The 22407-nt window shown below is 36.4% G+C and overlaps 1 protein-coding gene across 1 annotated transcript in view; it reads left to right on the plus strand.

Annotated features, from left to right (window-relative positions):
* The window catches only part of LOC138173881 (cyclin-K-like), a 38143-nt gene extending 16095 nt beyond the window's left edge, over positions 1–22048 (plus strand). Inside the window, 8 exon segments of the mRNA XM_069103957.1 lie at positions 4620–4725; positions 6842–6899; positions 7806–7975; positions 8421–8692; positions 10503–10536; positions 12102–12173; positions 20647–20792; positions 20794–22048. Of these exon segments, the coding sequence (XP_068960058.1) occupies positions 4620–4725; positions 6842–6899; positions 7806–7975; positions 8421–8692; positions 10503–10536; positions 12102–12173; positions 20647–20792; positions 20794–21267 (1332 nt within the window). The 3' untranslated portion in view covers positions 21268–22048.
* Positions 22049–22407: the final 359 nt, after the last annotated feature.

A 22407-nucleotide genomic window follows, 5' to 3' on the forward strand; every position in this document is an offset into this window, starting at 1 on the left:
GACTCTTAAGGACCTCAGAATTTCTCAATCTGGCCCTTATTTTCAACTGCTTAATCACAGTGCCCTGTTCATCAGATAAATTGATGTGGCTGCCAGTTTGAGCATTCCAGAATTTAACAGTTTATGTCTGATTGATTATTCAGGAGTAAGAGTTTAACAAAGGCAAGTACACAGAATATTGACTTGTCTCTGTAAATTTCTTAGAAGGAACAGCAGCTTTGCCAGATAGTCAATTTTTCCTGCCCAGAAATCTCTCTAGGTAAATTTTACCTTGTGCACACTAGATGGCATCAGGGCTGGAAAATTAAGTCTTTATCTAATCTATCTGTCCCTTAAAATGGTCACCATTTTGACATTAAAAAGATCCAAAGATCATAAGTACTGCTGCCAGTTGTACTTATCAACACAGAGAAGTATTTTAGTAACTGGTTTATCATATGCTTGGAACATAGATTCATGATATCCAAATGGGCCTTGAGGCTCAGTTTCAGCCACTTTATATAGACCTTAGTTACATAAGCAATACATATACAATGGAATTGTACAGGGGGCAAAAGATATAGCTATAGATAGATGGATAGATAGATAGAGATATACACACATAATATACACATCAAAGAATAGATAGCAGAAGGGGAAACTAAAGTTAAAATCATAAACTGCTTCAGTAAACATTAGGAATTAACTGGAATTTGCAGACTGACTATTAACTATGGTTATAACTATACCTAGTTATTTGACATGCTTATCTTAAGTAAATAGAAGCTGAATGAGAAATTGTCACTAACCAGTTAATCATTGGAGCTAAAAAGTTTGGTGTCAAGCTAAATTCTTCATGCTCTAGCTAGTGATGTTCCTTGCTGTCTCCAGCAAATGGTGGCAATAGAGGCAAACCAGAAAAATACTCATCATACCAATATATCTCTATGTTGGGGCAGAGTTCACTGCTTCTCCTTGAGACAGAAGCCAGGAATGTAGAATCAAATATCTGGGGTTTTCACCATCCATAGATGATTTTCAGAATTGACAGGTAGCAGAGCCGTATCATACCCTGGTTAACTTCTGAGATCAGGCTAACAGACTTTGCTGATGGAACATGATTCTCCTACAGATATCAAGTAGCATCAGATATGGCAGTTCTTCTGTCTCCCAGATTAACATGGATCACTTAACTTTTGTAAGCAATTTAAATATTGTTACAGATTTTTGTTCTGGCCTGAGGCACTCCCTACGCTTGGCATATTGACTTAGAAAACAAATTTGGCAGGTGGCACCTGCCCTGGAGTCAGGAGGACCTGAGTTCAAATTCGGCCTCAGATCACTTAATACTTACTAGTCATGTGACCTTGGGCAAGTCACTTAACCCCAATTGCCCTGTCCTCCCCCCTCCAAGAAGTTAAAAAAGAAAATCACAAATTTACATTATCTCTGTTGTATTATTTTTATTTAATTTGTTAAACATTTCTCAGTTATATTTTAATCTGCTTTTTTGGGTTGCTGAGTTTGACATCTCTGCTCTAAGGGCCTACTAAGAGGTAAGACGTGGAAGTATCCCTCTTGTCTAGAGCGTGAGTTTCAGTCTTGTGACTTTAGGTGAATCAACCTCACCTCTCTGCCTACTTCTTTAAATGACAGTACTGTGTCCTCACTAAACTGCTAATGCCTCACTAAGTATTTGGTAATTTAGATTTAATTTAAAACATGGGAAAGTAAGGATCAACCCCAAAGAGAGAGAAAAAAAATTAAGATGGAATAGACACAAAAATGTTTATAGTAGCTCTTTTCATGGTATCCCCAAACTGGAAACTAAAAGATTGCCCCACTTTGAGGAAATGACTAAACAAATTATGGCTATTAGTATAATAGAATATTACATATGTATATGTGCAGTATGTGGTACAGTAGTACCAGAAAAAATGATGAAAGGGACAGTTTCAGAGAAAACTGGAAAGACCTTTATGAAATGATGCAGAACAAGAACAATTTATTCGTTTGACAGCAGCATCATAGACAAAAAATTTTTAGAACTCTATTCAGCGTAGTGATAAACCACAAGTCCAGTGAATTGATGATGAAGAGTACCACCTGCTTCCTTCAAGACTTGAAATGCGAAATGAGATGTTTGCATTTTGGGACATGGCCAGTGCAGGAGTTTATTTTGCTGGATTATGCACATTTATTATGAGATTTTTCAATCGATGCTGCTATTGTTTTTAATTGGGGGAAGGGGCAGGGATAATAAATGCTTGTAAAAATGGAAAAGGGTAAAAAAAAAAAAGATCTACTAAATGCTTTGAACTACAAGGATGTTAGAAAACAGTATAATATTAGTTTTTATAGTTATCCAGTAATTATATATACTTTGAAAGTAACTAAAGGTGACTAAGTTCCTTGTTCATATGTTAATTATAAACAGCCAACTCTACATGAAATTTTGATCCTTTTTTAGTTGAAGGGTAAAAATGAGTATACAGTTTTATCAGGACAATTTTAAGCTTTAGGACTGTGGTGTATGTGAGATGGGACTTTTATTTTTAAAGAGTTACAGGACACTAGATAATTTACCAGTAATAGACAAAATGTTACTTACACCTGTTAACATTCCTAACATAAAAAGTCAGACACTATCATCTTGTAATTCTATCTAGTTTGCAGGTGGCTGACGATAGATTAGGATACTTAGTAATAGGAGGCAGTTTCTAAATTTAGAAGAATTTTGAAGCCACTGGAAACAAGTGGTAACAAAGCAATAAAATAAAATCTTAGCATAACATTTTTATACCTTACAAGTATTTTTGAAGCTTCTCATTGTTTTTAAGCTTTAAATGGGAACTTGAAGCATGAGACTTACTGTTTGGAATAATTTAAATAAATAACTGCAATCTAAATGTATTTCCTTCCACCTATTAACGATGTATGAAAAAATAATCTGAAGTATAACTTAATTTATAGATACAACTCATGTGGTAAATTACTGATTTCTTAAACTTAGAAATCATGACATTTATTTGATGTATCTTAAAAATGTTTCATCTGCATGTGTATGCACGCGTGTGTGTATCATGTGTGCTCAAGAAATACTTGCTTATTGCCTGTTCTTTATCTGAAACCCTTAATTTTTCATCACTATTAGTAATGGCCAGTTCTAATAGACTACATCTATAAAATTAGAAAAAGAGAATTGAGAATTTTAGCAAAACATATGATATAGCATTCACTCTAATGTTTTGTCCTGTGTAGAACATGTTCTTACTTGTTTAAAAATTATATCATGCAAAGCATGTTTTTATACATCATTCAAAAGAGACTGAATTTTTTTCATCAGTTACAATACTGTGTACACATATACATGCATGCATAGGTAGACACATACAGCAGCCATACTACAGCAATATCCTTCCCCATGAGCTTATTTCATAGGTAAAATTACTTTCTAACAGTGCCCTCTTGATGTGTCAGCACAGTCCTGCTCAATTTAGGTCTATGATTTCTAGAGAGGTCTTTATCTTTTTATACATATATAATATATTCCAAGTAATATTCCTTATCTTGCAGAATTTGGAAGTTAAATAACCGATAAAAATGGATGTTACCCAAAGCCTATCGAATTTAAGAATTTTCAGGGTAAAGTGCATACATCCTACACAGTGGTGTCTGTTATTGAATTATGATGTTGCTGCTGCTATATCTCATAAACATCACTCCTTTATCATTTATGGTTGTGAGGTTCAGAGCAGTCTAGGATTCTTGGAATGCAAAAAAATTCCTTTGTGTAGTGAAAGAGAGGGCTTGAATGAAAATGAAAATGAATTGTCAGTGGAGGAGCATGGGTGCTTGAGTCTATAATATTGTAAAATACTGTGGGTTGCCAAAAAGCCTCAAAGCAAATGTAAACTTTGATATTAATGTTATGAGGTTCAGAGATTTAGAGCATTCCCAAATCCCTCATTTTACAGATGTGGAAGGGAGGCTTGGGGAGATAAAATGACTTGCCCAAAATCACTCAGATAGTGAATAACAAGATAAGATTGAAGTCCAGGTCCTGGGGTTCCAAATCCAACTGTGCCATTCTACCCTCACTGTGTATGCTTAAACATTCTTTATGTATTAGGCCAGATATTTTCACACTGCCTTCATTACCAGAGGTTTTCAATTATGTAGGATAGATCTCTAGTTAGAAAAATGGCCTGTTTAAAATTTTAGAGGTTATAGGGGCGACTAGGTGGCACAGTGAATGGAGCGCCCACCCTGGAGTCAGGAGGACCTGAGTTCAAATCCAGTAAGTTAACACTTACTAACCATGTGGCCTTGGGCAAGCTGCTTAACCCCAATTGCCCTGCCCCCCCGCAAAAAAAAGCAGGATTTTAGAGCTTATTCAACTTTCTAGTCCAGTATATAAGCTAATTTATTCAGTGTTTGTTTTTCCCTATTCAGTTCTTCAGGAGGCACATAAATTATCTGGGATCAGAATTCAGATGTTAAAAGCATGCCTAGAGATAAGCTATAAAATGTGCATGGACCCTAATTATATCAGAAAACTCCATTTTCGAGCTATATTGAGATGTGATTGTAAAGAGCATCATAACGTTCTAAGTTTTTTTCTGTATGTTTTGTTTTAGGAAGAAGTTATGGTTCTGGAGAGGATCCTATTACAGACCATAAAGTTTGATTTGCAAGTGGAACATCCCTACCAATTCCTCCTCAAATATGCCAAACAACTCAAAGGTAATAGAATCAGTGTTTTTGCTAAATAGAATTTTATAATTCAGAATTCAAGTACAGCCCCTTTTGACGTTGTGGGCTTAATTGCATTAGCACTTGGTGACACAATTTCATTTTCTGTTTCTCAAATTAAAAAAACATAGAAGTAAAGGAAATGGGGTATAGTAGAAAGAGTTGTGGATTTGTAGTTGAGGAAACCACTTACACGGCCCTGGAGTCAGGAGGACCTGAGTTCAAATCCAGCCTCAGACACCCTAACACGTAACTAGCCATGTGACTTTGGGCAAGTCACTTAATCCCAGTTGCCCCTACAAAAAGCAAAAAACAAAAACAAAAAAGAAACCACTTAAATTCTCAGCTTTCTAACTATCTGAACAACTATGACTGAATGATTTCCCTTATTTAGACCCGTTTCGTTGTTTGTAAAATAGAGATGATAATATTTGCCTTATTGACCTCACTAGTGTTGTAAGGGATCAGATGGACTAATATGTATGAAATACTTAATGCTGTCATAGCAATGGATCACATTTAGACAGTCTACAGTTTATATTGTTTTTCTCACAACAATCCTAAGTTGTATCTTTTTTTTTTAAATACAGACTTGTGATGTTGTTGGTGTGGGAATCCCCCACAACTTTAGAGAGTTGCCTGGTGTGCTGAGAGATTAAATGACTTTCCTAGGATCATTCAGCCACTATTTGTCAGGGATAGGACTTGAAAATTAATACAGGTTTTCCTACCTTGGAGGCCAGCTATCTATTCACCATACAGTTCTGCTTCTTATATCCTACTTTGAAGTTTACAAAGGGTTTTCCTAAAATAAATTTTGAAATACCATAGTCAATTCAAATTATCATTTTAGTGCTTTACTATGTGTCAGGTTAAGTGCTGGTCAAGCAGAAAAAGGGAAAAGCAGACCTCTTAAGGAACTTACTTTTTAGTGAGGGAGACAACATACAAACAACTATGTTCTTGCGAGATAGAGGGTAAATTGGAGACAGTGTAAGTAGGAAGGCACTAACATTGAAGGGGACCAGGCTTCTCGCAAATGGTAGGATTTGAGCTGAGACTTGAAGGCAGAGACAAGTAGGCAGAGCCTCTCAAGTATGGAGTACACTCAGTAACAAGGCACAGAGTCAAGAGATAGAGGATAGTATGCTGCTAGATAATAGAGGATTTGGAGGAGAATAAAATGTAAGAAGACTGGAAAGGTAAGGAAGGAGTCAGGTTGTGAAATGGTCTTCAAAACCAAACAGGATTTTATAATTTGATCTTGTAGATAATACGGAACCACTGAACTTTACTGAAAAATAAACATGATGAGACCTGTGCTTTAGGTAGGTAATTAGGTGACTAGAGGACAGGCTGAATTGGAGAGAGATAGTATTAGCCCCATATTAAAAATGAGATAACTGAGACTTTTGAAAGAAAGGCCTTCTAACTGGAAATCCACTAGTATTTCTGCTGCATCATATAAATGAAATTTGTTTCTGTTTTGTGGTAATGCTAGAGACAGATTATCTACCTGACCCCAGATATGACAGTTGCTCTGTAAATTTCCTTATAATACCTTGAATTTTATTATTATTATTATCATTTTGCGTTTTGGAGGGCAGTTGGGGTTAAGTGACTTGCCCAAGGCCACACAGCTAGTTTTTGTGTTAAGTGTCTGAGGCCAGATCCGAACCCAGGTCCTCCTGACTCCTGAGCTGGTGCTCTATTCACTGCACCACCTAGTTGCCCCTAGTACCTTGAATTTACAGAGGCTCCGCTTCTTTCATAAAATTCACTGGAGATTTTTTAGTGGCAGGGAAAATCAGAAAATAGTCTACAATAATTACATTACCTAAGTACATTAATCTTCCATGAGGGTTGGTTTTTGTTTTGGGGTTTTTTTTTTTTTAATATGTTCAGGATAGGAAAGAATGAAAACAAACAGGAATTGGTCCTTTTAAAATTTTTAATTATTCCTTGCCTATCTGGCAGTTAGGGGTTTTTTGCTCTCTTTATATGGTATTCTCTATTTGAATAATACTTCATTTTTGTTAAGATACTCACTGAGCACTTAGAACTTTTTTCCCCATATTTTTATTTATTAACTTATTCCTTTTCTTAGGTGATAAGAACAAAATTCAAAAATTGGTTCAAATGGCGTGGACATTTGTAAATGACAGGTAAATTTTACCAGTATATTAAAAAATGTGGTACAGATATGATGTATAGTCTTAAGTTTTTAATAATTGGTCTGAATAATCTAGTTTATGACATGTAGAACTATATTTAAGAACTCTTAGTAATTAGATCATTCTTTTTTTTTTTTTAAAGCAATCAGGGTTAAGTAACTTGCTCAAGGTTACACGGCCAGTTATTTCTGGGTGTGGTGCTAAGTGTCTGAGCCCGGATTCAATCCCCAGGTCATCCCGACACAGGAGCCGGTGCTCTTACTCGCTGAGCTACCTGGCCATCATTCTTCATGGTGGTTTTAGAGCAAAAGTTCTTAACTTGGCTTCCATAAAGTTCATGACACCAAATAGGTTAAAAACTCACTCTGTTTATCTTTTCATTAAAGGACATTTTTTAAAAAATGTTAGTTCTATTGTATTATCATTACTTAAAGGAGTGTATTGATAAATTTAGGAAGCTAAAAGGTGGCTCTAAAATCAAGATTTTTTTTTTCCCCTTATGCTCATCTCACTTTCTTTAATTTATGCATTTTATTTATCTTGGTTTTAAATTCGTTTTAGTAAGACAACATGGATAGTTTCTGTATGTTATATATGCTGTCAGACTTGGTTGATGTATTGCTCGGTTTTGATGAATGACTTTTTTTCCTTTTTAATCTTTATTATTAGGACTTACTCAATGGGGAGGGTGATGGATTAGGGATGTATTTGGAAGTGAATGCAGTATAAAAACAATTCATTGATAAAAATAAGATAAAAAATGTTCTTTTTTTAAATTACATGAATATAATTGCTTCCTAAGAGGTTACACAAGTTTTGGCACTGGAGGTATCCTGTGAACTTTGGATATAGTTATATGACTGCATTTAAAATAGCTCTATTTCTTTATTATTCTAGCTTGTGTACTACATTATCACTACAATGGGAACCTGAGATCATAGCAGTAGCAGTCATGTATTTGGCAGGCCGTTTATGCAAATTTGAAATACAGGAATGGACGTCTAAACCAATGTACAGGAGATGGTGGGAACAGTTTGTTCAAGATGTACCTGTTGATGTACTAGAAGGTACTGTAAACTTGGCCATATTTGATAATGGTCTCAGTGAAACTTAACAAAATTTTGCCTTTTCTCTTAAAGCGTGTAAGTTGAATTAACCTTATTTTTATCTCTTTCTCTTCCTGTCTCTCTTTCTCTCTGAAATATGCACACGTGTGTGCACACACATACATACACATTTTTCCTATGAATTTCAGAGGAAGCTAGAACTAGATAATGTTAGAACTGGAAGGCAGCTTCAGTATTTAATCCAGCGTCCTCAGTTTCCAGATGAGGTCCAGAAAGGTTCCGTGCCTCCCTATTCATGAATAGTTGTATGTGGGATTGAGAAAAATATGAAATCTCTTAGTTTTTAAAAGGCACACCAAAAAATGGTCTAGGTTTTATATCTTTAAACATGAATTTCATTCGCAATATCAATTTGAGATAAACTTAATCTTTGTACTTTATTTAGACATTTGCCACCAGATCCTGGATCTCTATTCACAAGGAAAACAGCAGATGCCTCATCATACTCCTCATCAATTGCAGCAGCCACCATCTCTTCAGTCAACACCTCAAGTGCCCTCAGTACAACAGTCACAGCAATCTCAAAGTTCTGAACAGTCACAGCCACAACAGAAAGAGTCCCAGCAGACAGCACAGCAGCAGCAGCAGCAGCAAGCACAACAATCTAAGAAACCATCTCCTCAGCCTAGCCCTCCCAGGCAGGTTAAACGATCAGTGGTAAGTTCTTTTGGATATTTTGCAAATGGAGAAAACCTTTTGCCTTTCCCATTCCCCCAAATCCATCTTTGTTGGCATTTAAATTTTTTAATGTATATTAAAATGGTGGTGACAGTCTTAAAATCATTATCTTACTCAATGTTAAAGATATTAGGATTATAGACTTAAGAGTTATAAGGGATCTTGAAAGCTATATAGTCCAAGTCTCTCGTTTTATAGATGAGTAAACTGAAATCCAGAAATGGTTAGTGACAGAGGCAGGACTTGAACCCAAATTCCAGATCCATTGTTCTTTCCATTGTAAAAGAGTACCTAACCATTCAGAAGTCATTCAGGTTTACCTGCCCAGACAGACTACTTACCTCCTAGGGTACTTACTGATATGAATGAAGAAACATTGTCATTATTCTTTAAGAAATCCAGAAGAGAGAGAAACCAAAACACTATAGACAGTCAATAGGTTGACTTTATTTTCAGAATTGAGAAAGGAGAAATGGGAATATCTTGAAAACTATAGGTTCTAGTATCTTATTTAAATGGATAAGAAAACAGTTTATGAGCATTTACAAAAGAAAAAGGTGATTGCTAGAAATTAACATGAGAATAAGCCATTCATATTAAGCCAAACATATTTCTTTTTGAGAATTTCCAGTTGGAGGGATCAAATTTAGGCTATATATATTTTATATTTGTATTCTAGCAAGCCATTTGACAGTCTCTTAGCATGGTTTTGTGACCAGAAAGGAAAAATGGTTGTATTCCTGTAGTTTTTAGTTTTCCCATTGAGATCTGAGAAAAAAATGCAACATGACAGCTGTTTTCTATGGCTATTTTTAGAGATTAAAAGTTCTAATACCAATCCTTTTAGAGGTTATATAATACAGAGAAAAGTAAACATTACACAGGTGATACTTATCATGGTTCTTCTTTATAGCTGATGTACATGCAATCAGATTTGCTGAATTTATAAAGCTAAACAAACTGACAACTCACCTACAATTTTCATATTTTTGTGACTAGTTTAAATGTTTTCTCCTGTTACTTGTAGAGGCACTTCCTGAATTAGGAAGAAGGGTGGACTAAAGAATTAGTTCTTTTGACATAATACCATGTGGTTTACTGAATGCTTTATTTATTTGCATCCTTTGAGAACACTGGCAAGTATCATCCCAGTGTTGCAGATGAGAAAAGTGAGGCTCAAAGTAGTTAAATGATTTGGTCAGAGCTGAAACTCAAATCCAGGTCTCCTAATTCCAAGAGCAGAGCTTTTTCCACTGTGCTGTACTATATTTGCTTGTCTTCAAAAGTCCCTACCAGATTTTCTGACACTTAATTCATCATACTAATTCAAAAAGTGGTAGTAGTATATACCTTCCAGTGCAGAAATCTATGTAATTTGATATTTAAGATAATACTAAATCTATTTAATATAGCTTCTAAAATAATTACTAGTGAAGTAAACTGTCATTGAACATCATGTAGGTGGGTATATTGAGTAAGAGTTGAACTAAATTTTATTCTTAGGAAAATCAGTAAATTTGGTCTCATATTCAAATTGAAATGGAAGAATAAAATAGGGAAGAACACACTGTTATCTGCTGGAATCCATCGTCAGCCAGATGTTAGTCTTTACATAAATCCCAGTAGGTTTTTCTAAATAGACTAGTCTAGGGAAAAAAATTGTATCTATGATCTTATCTCTTTGGTTTTTATTTTGTTTACTACTACCTTGCTCGTAACAGGTAAATACCTTTTTCCCCCATACATAAGCCAGGTTCTTAGTTAACATTTAAAAACTTTATTTTATTAGGTTGTTTCTCCTAAAGAAGACAACAAGACAGCAGGTAATTTCATTTGTTTTAATATTTAATTTTTACTTTAATCAAAATGCCTATCTCAAATATATTGCTTCTTTTAGAAAACATTTTTCTTTCCAGGACAGTAGTAGTCCTAAACTTTGAATACTAGGGGCCTGAAGTTATTTCTTTTTCCCTTCCTTTGAGTTTGCATTCTGCTAATGAAGGCATATAATAAGCACCAGGGTTCTGCAGTGGGGGCAGGATAAATGTGTACTTAGTAATAAACTAGCTAATAAAAGTCACATTAAAAAAGCTTAAATATTTTTGTACCCAAATTTGTGTGTGAACTAATTCAGTGTTCTCTAGTCTGAGTTATGCCATTTCATTAATTAATGAAAGACAAGGGCTTCAAAGTATTAAAAGTACGCCAGCTAAATCTCAGAGATAGGGTGAATTAGTATATTAGGGTGTACATAAAATAAATAGGAGTATTGTTTAACAAAATGTGTAGCAGTCCTCCTATGCGCTTAAAAAGCCAGGCCTTTTATTAGAAGACTCTTGATTCCAACTCTCATTTCCTTAGGTTGTGAAATTTTTGTTAAGAGTTCATAGAGGAACCTCAGAAGTTATGAAAAGACTGAAAAGTGTTTGAAGTAGTTTATTCCTCATTTGTTCCACTTTGTCATGGAATGAAGTGCTCCATAATGAGTAAAAATTTGAGAGACCTATACTCTTTTTTGGCTTCAGAACTATTAAAAAAATTTTATATATTGGTTGAAAATCTTTCTAAAATAAATAATATGCTTCTTAACAGTCAAAACAAGCCTATTAAAGTGACATAGGGCCATTATTATTAAATACCATATACTTTCACTGTATATATAATAACTAGTATGCTTACTCTGATATTCTAGGGGTAGTTAAAAGCAGAACTACTCTCCCTCATACTAAATGGCCCTGGACTACTGTGCTTTTTAAATTCTTGAGTACTTTTTCTGTCTCTTTCCTTGCTGAGAATAATCATTTCCTGCTATTACCAGTGTGCCTGTCCCTCAGGTACCAACATCCATCCCTCCCTTCCACATTATTCTGATATTTTGTGAATTGAAAATAAAATATTGTTGAATTCACTGTGGTAAAAACAAGAGTAATTTAGTTCTGAGAGAGAACTTTGAGGAGGATCTTTCCTTTGAACAGAAATGTATTAACTTTAGTTGAATGGACTTTGAAATTTCTTTTGGCTATTCAGGGCCTTATTTACTTCCCTAGTCTCAGCTGTGTGCCAAATAGTTGAAGTGGTTTTATAAATGAACTCTGGAGTTTTTCGCGGTGTTAATGATATGTTCCAAAAATTATTTGAAGGGGTTTTCTCAAGTACTAAAATTTTAAAATAGCTGTTTAAGGAAAATTAGGAAGAACTTTTTGACAAATAATTTGTCCTTTTAACTAAAAGATAAATGTATAATGGTTTAAGTGGATCCTTTCTAAAGTTTCCTTAGAAGCCATATATGGTTACTTTTCAGTAATTTTTCCTAAAAGCCCAGTATGAAAAAAAAATTTATTCTCATGCAGAAGTATGGGTGGCTTTTTAATACAGTTTTTCTTTTTAGAACCACCACCATCTAAAATCCCCAAAATTGAGACCACACACCCACCAATACTACCTGTACATCCACCTCCAGGTAAGTTTTCCTTTGAGATTAGCTCATTGGCAACCAGGTTTTTTCTTTATCTTGTTAAGAAAGATTCGGACAGATTGGTTACTCTGGAGAAAGTACTGGATTTGGAATCAAAGGACCTGGGTTCAAATCCCACCTCTTATCACTACCTGTGCAATCCTGGGCAAGTCACTTAATTTTTCTAGGCCCCTTTTCATTTTTAAAAGGAGATTGGATTGGGGCAGCTAGGTGGCACAGTGAGTAAAGCGCCGGCCCCAAAGTCAGGAGGACCTGAGTTCGGTTCCGGCCTCAGACACTTAACACCCACACAAAAAAAATACTAGCCGTGTAACCTTGGGCAAGTTACTTAACCCCAATAGCCCTCTAAAAAAAAAAAAAGATTGGATTAATTGACCTCTATGGTCACCTCTAGCTCTAATTTTATGAATCTTTGAATCATTGTAGATCAGAAAGAGGAAATGGATAGTAGTTAACATTAATTTCACAATTATTTTCAAGGAAAATTGTAATGAAAACCAGCCCATAGGTGAAGTTCCAAGTTAGAATAATCTTTTAGTTCTTATTGATGGGCTTGCCTAGTAACTGTGTAGAGCACAAGGCAACCCAATAATAACCACCAATTTACTCCCCAAATTCTCCCATTCTAAAATTTCAGACAATAATGAAGTGAATATTAGGGTAAATTTTATAGAGAAATCCTTATAGAGCTCATGGCCCATTTTTCCAGATCACTACAAGGTAGCTGTAATTTTTAGATTTCTTTATTTGGGAAACTTCTTGCTCCCTATTGAGAATAACAATTGAGGTAACATTAGATGCAGTGTTAAACTTGAGACAGAAATCTGTGTAGTTTTTTAAAAAGATAATAGGAGCCATATTGGGGCTGGAGAAGAATCACTACCAATATTGAACTTCTTTCAGTGCATGTCTGAGAAAAAACTCTTTAATTTTTTAATGACACTCATTCCATCTGCTATGTTGCATAGTACATTTGTGCATTTGTCCAGTGCCTGTTTGCATATAGTATGTGTTTAAAATTTATATCAGACATGTGTAATATCCATGCTCCTCCTAATTTATCCCACTGGGGCTTATGATAACTTCTTGGAGGCAGAATCACATTTTTACTTTACTTGTAAATTCCCATGGTTACTCTAATTAAAAAAAAAGTTAACTTTATGATTTAAAAAAACAGTCTCCCTAATTGAGAAAGAAGTATGGATTATGCATCTACTGTATGTTTACCTTTGTATTATAGGAAACATGAAAGAAGCTTAAAACATAGCCCATGCCCCCAAAGAATTTATCATTCTAGTTAGAAAGATGTAACTAATGATAATTGTGGTGTGAACTATAAGTGTTAATGGAATTCAAAGAAAAGTAACTAGTATGTTCTGTAGTCATCAGAAAGAACTTAATGGAGAACATGATACCTCATCTGGGCTGGAATATTAGTGGAACCTGGATAGTTAGAAAGGAGAGTGCATTCTTAGGTAGGGAATAGAATGTGCAAAGGTGTAAAGACTAAAGCAGTGCTATATGGTAAGAAGTCGAGGAAAATAGAATGCTAGAAGTTTAAGAGTAGAGGGTAACCTTGAAAGGGCATCTAGACCAACCTCCTTCTAATACAGGAATGTCATCTATAGGACCTCTGACAAGTGATCCATTAGCCTTTAAACAGTTCTGTGTAAAAGGCCAGCTTTAGGTAGTAAAACCAGGATGTGAATAACCTTGGAAGGTAGGCAACAGGCAGGAAACCATGGTATATTTCATTTGGTAAACAATAGAAATAAGCATCTCCTAGTTGAAAGAAATATAACCGACAGTCTGATCCAACCCATGCTAGTATCCTAGAATCTTTTCTTCAGTTTTGAAGTTAAGGGGGAAACCTGCTAACTCCCTAGGGAAAGTTTTTCCAGGTTTCAGTAGGTCCTATTGTTAAGGAAGTGTTTCCTGACATCAGGCTCAGATTTGTACCTGTTGCTCAGTTGTTCAGGGTTCTTCTCTCTGCAACCAAGCAAAACAAGTCTAACCCCTCTTCCTTGAAGATAGTTATCACATCCCCCTGAAGTATATCCTTCATGCTAAACATCCCTAGTTCTTCAAACATTCCTTCCTCATAAGGTATTACTTTTTGCCTATTGCTGATATTTTATCACTTTCTAAAACATGACACCACAAATTGAGTATGACCTGATCTGACTGTGGCAGAGTACAATGAGAAAGTTTCCAGGCCCTGGAAACTATGCCTCTTCAAGTGGCTTAAGATCACAGCAGCTATTTGGGGATTCCCATAGATTATTTTGCCTACTCTGTGCCAAGAGTGGGTATATAATAACCAAAAATAATGAAAAAAATCTGCTCCTAAAGTGTTTACACTCTTTTAAAATGTATATGCACTTATATAAGTAAACATAGAATAAATACAGGGTTAGTTAGGGAGGTTGCTAGGAATCAGGAGTAACAGGAAAGACTTCTGATAAAAGAGGGATTTGGTGAAACAAGCAGAGGTTAGGAAGGGAATGCATTCTGGGTCTGGAGGAGAGCAAGCATAAAGCCATAGTGACAGGAGATGGAATGTTGTGTGAAGAATAGAACCAATTTGATTGGACTGGAGAGTGCGGGAAGAAGAAATGAGTTTGGAAAGGTAGATTGGGACCAAGTTCTGAAGGCTTTTAACCAAACAGAGGAGTTTATATTTTATCTCTAACCAATAAGCAGTCTCTGGAATTTGAATACTGTAGTAACATGATCAGATCTGCACTTAAGGAAAACATGTGGAGAATGTAGTGGAATGGTGAGGAAACTTGAAAATGGGAGACCACAGTCCGAACAAAGGTTGTGTTTTTACCATACAAGCATGGTAAAAAGGAGTCGTGAGAGGAATGTTGGAGAGGTAGAAACAACAAGATGTAGAAACTAATTGGATATGTGGAGTGAGGAGTTGAGGATAACACTGAAGTTACAAATGTTGCAGACTAGAAAAATGGGGCCATGATGATCATTAGACCCATGGGAGGTATTGGAGGTACTGTGTAAAGAGGAAAGAGAATAGGCTCCAGGACAAAACCTCATGGTATGCTTGCAGGTAGGGGTCAGAATATAAATGATGAGTGTGCTGTTTTTAACCACACAAAGAGAATGCGGTTTGCAGGAGGAGAGGGTGATGAGCAGTGTCAGATGCTGTAGAGAGGTCAAGAATGATTGAGAATATGACATAGATTTGTCAGTCAAGATCATTATAATTTTGGAGAGAACGGTTTCATTTGAGTTGTGTCAGAAACCAGACTACAAAGACTTAAGGAGAGAGGAAGTCGTAATCAGTGTAAACATTTTTTTCTGGCAGTTTGACTGAGAAGGGATGAGGGATGATAGATAGCATAAGAGTGCGGTAGGGTCTTGTGAAGACGTTTGGTTTGGTTTGGCTTTACCAGGATGAGTGCACTTAAGCCTGTTTGAAGGCAGTAGGGAAGGAACCGTTACCCAGAGGAAGATAGGCTGGAGAATGTAGGGGGCAGGGAGGATGTAATCAAGGGCATAATGTAGAGACTTTGGCTTTGGCAAGAAGAGGGGCTGCTTCATTATCAAATAATGGAAGAGGGCATTCTTTGCAACTTGCTGCTTCAGCACACATTCTGTGTTTTTAACATTGGATGGAAAGTGAGCCCTCTATACACTCCAGATGCACTTTAGTGGCTCTGTGATCTCATTCGTTTGTATACTCCTAATAGTATAGGTAGCAAGCCACCCTATCCCTTCTCATCCTATATAACTCTTATTCATGTCCTTATATGTCATCTTATTCATATTCCCTTCCATGGGGAACCCTCTCAATGAGGTGGAGGCTGTGTTCTAGGTCTTTTAATATAATAACACTTGACTGTAGGAGTGTTTCAGTGTTCTCAGACTTCCTACATGACTATTTAATTTCGTTTTCTTGTCATACATCATCTATATAAGATCTTCTATACCTTAGTGATGTGCTGTTTATACATGCCGTATATTTTACCCACAATTTTGATTCTTGAGAGAGAGAGAGAGACAGATACCAGTTGTCTATGCAGTTGAATATCACAGCGTCTTGACATCAGTCCTTCTTTGTCCATTGGCAGGGGACTTATTTATAGGCTGGACTTATTTGAGTCATCATGTACTCTTATGTTATGGAACTTGATGACATGCTGATGGCATCTGCGTTTAGGAACACCTGGAGGACCTTATCATCTATAGGGAATTCCTATTCCATTTGAGCTATGTGTTAGACATTCAGCATGCCAGTGAGAGACATCAGCAAGCTTATGTCTCTGTTGTATTCCTCTTTGATAATCAGGATTATTGAAGAGTTGTCCCTTGTTTAGTTTTTCTGAGATTTGAATGTATTGGATGGAAAGATTTTTATTGGAGGAAAGTCCCTTAAGGATGTATTTCACTCAACCAAATCTTAGGCTTTTAAATAATTGACAAAGTGCAATTTTGTATTCACTGTATTCTTAAGTCAGTTGTTACTGTGAAGATAGAGGCTACTATAGAATATTTCTTGTGAAAATCTGCCTAATCTCTTCTCATGTTTTCTATAATCCTCTGGTTCTTGCATAGATCATTCCTTGAGAGATTTTTATAAGAATGGGAAAATAGGCAAAGAGGGAGTTAGTACTTACCTGTGTTCTCTTGTTCCTTTTTTTTCCAGTAAGAAATATTATCTGCTTTTAAGTGCCCTCAAAATCATGTTGCCTGCAGCATGGGTTTCCTCTGCATTTTCTTTGTTTGGTCCAGCTGTTTCACCTGTTTGCCACCTTTACTGCCATTTCTATTTTCTTGTATGGCACTCTGGGGACTGAGCTATCAAGAGTCCAGATTCAGTGGTCCCACTTAAATTGATAAAGAAATGTGTTACAGAAATTGTCGTGACATGTCATGATATATCTCACACCATGCTTTCTTCCTTTTTTTTTTTTCCCCTTTCACTATTTCTTTCTGTTTTATTGAGGTGATATTGCTTGTAATTTTGTGTCGTCCTCTGGAAAGATTTGTAAAACAGTTGATACTATAAAATGGTATGATCCTTGTACAGATCTCTCATATGTCAAGGTCAGGACATTTTTGAGTGGTTTCTGAGCTCCCTTGTCCTCATTCTAATTGTTAACATCAATCAAAGTTTTATAAGGGATGGTGAATAGTCTGTAGTACTCTTGTTTATTCATATTCCATTTTTCAGCATCAGTAACTTGTTTGATTAGGTCACCTTCCAGATATTGGTGAGTAAAACTCTGTTATACTGAGGGGATTGTATGGGCAGTTAAGATGACCCAATCTCTTTATGTCTGGAATTTTTCCCCAATATAAATATTTTGGTTGAAAGGTTTTTTTTTGTAATGTTTTTATGAATGCCTCTTATTTTTTTGTCAAAGTCATTTCTAGAAATACTTTTTCCCCACCCTCTCCTACTGAAATTGAACCTTTCTTTGTAACTCACACCATTAAATAAAAACACCAGATTACTTCATCTAAAAATATATACAACATCTCATCCATATAGGAGGTGTAGGAGGCATAACATCATTATCTGTTTTCTGGAACCATTGTTGATGAAAGATTATTCTTTAAACATTTTTTAGAAACACTTCTATTTTGTTGAGTGAGGTATAGATAGTATTTTAATAGAACTAATAATAGAGTTGACATTTCTACTGTACTTCATTATTTACAAAGCCTTTTATGTGAAATATCTCATTTGATCCTCCCCATTTTACAAATTCTTAACAGAATTAAAGTCCAATGATATTTCCATATGTGGATTCCCTCCTTTTCCTCAGTATATTGCCATCATTTTCCCATGTTATTAGAATATTTCCTGAAGCTTGGATTGCTGGAATGTGAGGTATGTTACAAGGCTTGAATGGTTGTTTGGAGCAGTGAGAAGAGAAGCTTAGTTGTAAACAATATATATGCAGACCTCCAAATCAGTGTCTTTGGGTAGTAGTATTTACATGGTTTTGGTAACTAGTTTCTTTGAGTAGAAAACTGGAAATGTAACAGAAAATAGAAATGTAAATAATTGAGCAGCAGATTCATAACTGTTTCTTTCACATTTTTGTTTCGTTTTGATCCTACTTTCACACAAAACTGAGTTTCTGTGAGAGGGAGAAGACTGCATGTGTTCTTTGTCAGTGATTTAGCCTTTAAATGCCTATCTACCCAGTGACTAAATTTCTTAAAAAATAGACCCTGAGTTGAATAATTATGATCATTCCCACCAGTCTTTCTCATGTGAAAGTTCTGGAGCTTTTTACCTAGAGTGAAAAACCATAAGAAAAACTTCCTAATAATTGGAGCTATCTAAAAGCAAAATGGCCAGCCTCAGGAGGTAGTTGCTTCTCTCTGCACATGAAGTCTTTAAAAAAGCAATGCTGGGTGACCATTTTTTAGGAATTCATAACCACATATGGATTGGAATAAATGGCCCCAGGGGTTCACTCTGACTCGAGGGCATATATAGTCCAGTGTAAATGAAGCAATATAACTGTTTGGTAGATAGGAAATATTCCAATCTGCTGCCATGGTTCATTCACGGGGTATAATTTGAGCCTTTAACTTCTTAGTTGATGGAGTGCTATACCTCTTGTTTTTTTCAAGGGTAACAAGATTTCTGTTCTGTTTATTAGAAAATAATAAATATTAGAAAAATTGTACTGGGAAATCTTGTTTCATGTAACCTTAGCTACATGAAGGCTTCAGCTTTCATGACACTGAAGTAGATAGTTCATGTAGAGATTTTATTTCTAAAGGGTTGCCTTCCATAGATGTTACTTAGGCTTGGCCATTACCTGTCATTTCACAGTGGTCTGGCCTGTGATCTCCTAAATACAGTGAATTCTAGACAGAAATTTGAGTCCTAAAGAAAAGATACTTTTAAGAGCGTAAATTCCTCAGGAGTTTCTCAGCGGCCTGGAGGGGGAAAAGTACACTTGTCATTTGTTAGCCTAGGAGCCTTAGACTTGTAATCTTTATTGCTGTCTCTTGTTTTTGTCACCTACATTTCCCAATGTATCTTTTCTCTCTTTTCCCGGAGAGCCGTCCTTTATAATAACTATTAGGAAAAAAAAATTCAGCAAAACTAACCAGCGCATCACAGATGTCTGATTGGGTTTGCATCCTTTCTCTACCGCTTACTAGCTCTTTAAGACTGAGCATATTGCCTTAACTTTTATGAGCTTTTTGTGAGTTTTCCCCTCATTTCCCCATAAAAAGGAAATGATGATGTTAATGCTGCCCATCTTCACAGGTTGGATCAGAGAGAAACATAAAGCATCTCGTTATATATAGGACATTACAAGTATCAGTTCCGTGAGGGTGGACTCATCATCCTCATACACTCCACCTATTACTGGGTCTGACAACATAGCTCAGGAAATGTCTAAATGAACTCAGTTTGATTGTGAATCAATAAACATTTCAAAACATGCTAGAGAAAAAGATGAAAACAGTTTCCACCTCCAAAAGTTTATATTCTATTGATGTAGCACATTTACATAGGTGTTATGTTTACATACATATACATGCATATGTATACACGCCAAATAAAGATGGGTAATTTGGAGGATGTACACTGACTGTGAGTCTGAAAAGGCTTCTTAAAAGGAGGTGGTGTGCTGAGTCCTGGAGGAAATTGGGAGTTCCAGGTTGAAACAGCGCATTAGGCAATATTAGCACATGCTAGGTAGGCTTTGCCAAGGCCCACAGGCAGAAAAGCTGGACTGTCATGTACAGGGCACAGCAAGTGAGCCAGTTTGTCTGCAGTGAGCAAGCAGAAGTAATGTATGTTCACCTTGGAAATGAGAGGTAGCCAATTGTGAAGGGCTTTCAGTGTCAAGTTTATAGTTTTGTATCTCTTCTTAGAAGAGACATATGAGTGTGAGTATATCCTTCTTTATACATGACAGATTGGGAAAAATGTTGCACTGATCAATTGTAGGGATCAGAACATAGCCTTGAATTCCACTTCTGATCTCTACTGACTTGTTTACATTTGGGCAAGTCATGTAATCTCCAAGTCTTACAAAAAGAATAATTCACCTCACAGGGTTTCAGGAGGAAAGCACTTAGGGGGCCTTAGAGCAATGTAGAAATGAAAGGTTTTTTTATGATTACTACTTCACATAAGCCTAACTTGTTTAGGCAACTTATTTCTTAATAATTTAGAAAGTCATTGTTAACCTGTACGTAAGTCTAAATTCTATCCTGTTTGTAATAACTGGCATTTTATTTTTAGCTGTTTGTTGACATTAAAAGAAAAAATATATAATGTTCAAAGAAACCAGAAAAAGTATAAATAGATTTCTTTTGCTATGTGATTATGACCTTTGGTAATTTATTTTTAGCTAATGTTGTAACTTTTGACAAAGCATTTCCTGAATATAGCACTTATATCTCTCATTTGTATAGTGATCCCTGTTTTGGCTTTTTCTCTCCTCTTTAGAACGTAAGCCAACCCTCACAGCTGCAGTTTCAATGGGAGAGGGCGAGCAGACCGGCACAGTGGAGGCTGGAGATCTACCAAAAGTCCAGATTCCTCCTCCCAGTCATCCTGCCCCTGTACATCAGCCACCTCCTCTTCCTCACCGCCCCCCCACCACCACCACCTTCCAGCTACATTACTGGAATGTCAACTACAAATTCCTACATGTCAGGAGAGGGTTATCAAAGTCTGCAATCCATGATGAAGACAGAAGGACCAGCCTATGGGGCTCTGCCTCCAGCATATGGACCACCCACTCACTTGCCATACCATCCTCACGTATATCCTCCTAACCCTCCACCACCTGTCCCACCTCCCCCAGCATCATTTCCACCACCCAACATTCCCCCACCAACTCCTGGATATCCTCCCCCACCAACATACAACCCCAACTTCCCACCTCCACGATTGCCTCCAACTCATGCTGTTCCTCCCCACCCTCCTCCAGGGCTTGGGATGCCACCTGCCAGTTACCCTCCTCCAGCTGTGCCCCCAGGTGGGCAACCCCCGGTGCCACCTCCCATCCCCCCACCTGGCATGCCTCCTGTGGGAGGATTGGGACGTGCAGCTTGGATGAGATAACATGATGCCTCTTCTCCCCCTCACCCCTTTTTTTAAAACTCAAAAACCAATTTTTTTTCATTTTTTTTTTTTAATCACTTACCTTTGAAGTATAGTTTAAATGGCAAAAAATAGTTGAACAGCAGGGTACTTTGTATAATGCTACACAGCTGCAGTACAGAAAGGGAATGGAATGGTGAACTTGAACTCCAGTAAGCCTTCTACAGTATGGCTTCTTGTATAGCTATTGCAAAGCCAATTATAATCTAACTTTATACACTTGATTAATTTAAAATCAGTTGTTACTGCACTGGATTACTTTATACTAGTGAACATGTTAACCAGCCATATTGGCTCAATAGTTATCTGTAAGGAGTAAATTTCCTTTTAAAAATCAGTGCCTACTTTTACTGAAAAATAAGTTTTAAATAATCCAGTATCATCTAAAGTCAAAACTGTTTTCCTTCAGTAATACTCTCCAGTGATACATGATGCTGTTGTCAGAGTTTCTTGGTTTAACTGGTATTATCAGTCTTTTAATTTTAAAATTGTTTTGGACAGGTTGGCTTTGCCTAATTTGGGGCTGTTTTTTTGTTTGTTTTTTGGTGGGGGGAGACAAGGGAATGGAAAACCGGACCTTGGAAAGTAATGTATGTTTACATCTATTTACAAATTCCTGTACATACAGATATATTTTTAAAGTGTGAATGTAACATCATACTGTGAATTCCATCTTGGTTACAGATGAGACTCCCTCAGTCAGTTACCTACCCAAATAAAATCAGTTCTGAAAATATAAGAATGTTTTTTTAGGGGGAGGAGGAAAATGGAGAATACGTGACTTAAAACCTCACTGTTGCACCCTCACCCTACTCATGCTTCTGGGGTTCCTCCTTTACACAGCCCCAAATCAGTCATCTACTGACAGAATCCCATCCCTTTCCCCACTGAATCTTACAGGATTCAGCCAGCTTGTGGGGACTAAGCTTCCACTGTTTTAATGAGAACATCTTTAACTGACTGAATTTGAGGGGTGAAAAATCCATTGGTAAGTTAGACTACCTAACTTTAATTTCTTTCTATTTCTGTTCTCTGAATGACCATGAGTCACACCAAAGTACTCTCTAGGACCTGTAGGGGAGGTTTTATAACTGAACTCTG

Source organism: Petaurus breviceps, unplaced genomic scaffold (genome assembly GCF_028583685.1).
Source record: "Petaurus breviceps papuanus isolate PSGF00001 unplaced genomic scaffold, PetGlider_PUasm1.0 66, whole genome shotgun sequence".
Classification (NCBI taxonomy): Eukaryota; Metazoa; Chordata; class Mammalia; order Diprotodontia; family Petauridae; genus Petaurus; species Petaurus breviceps.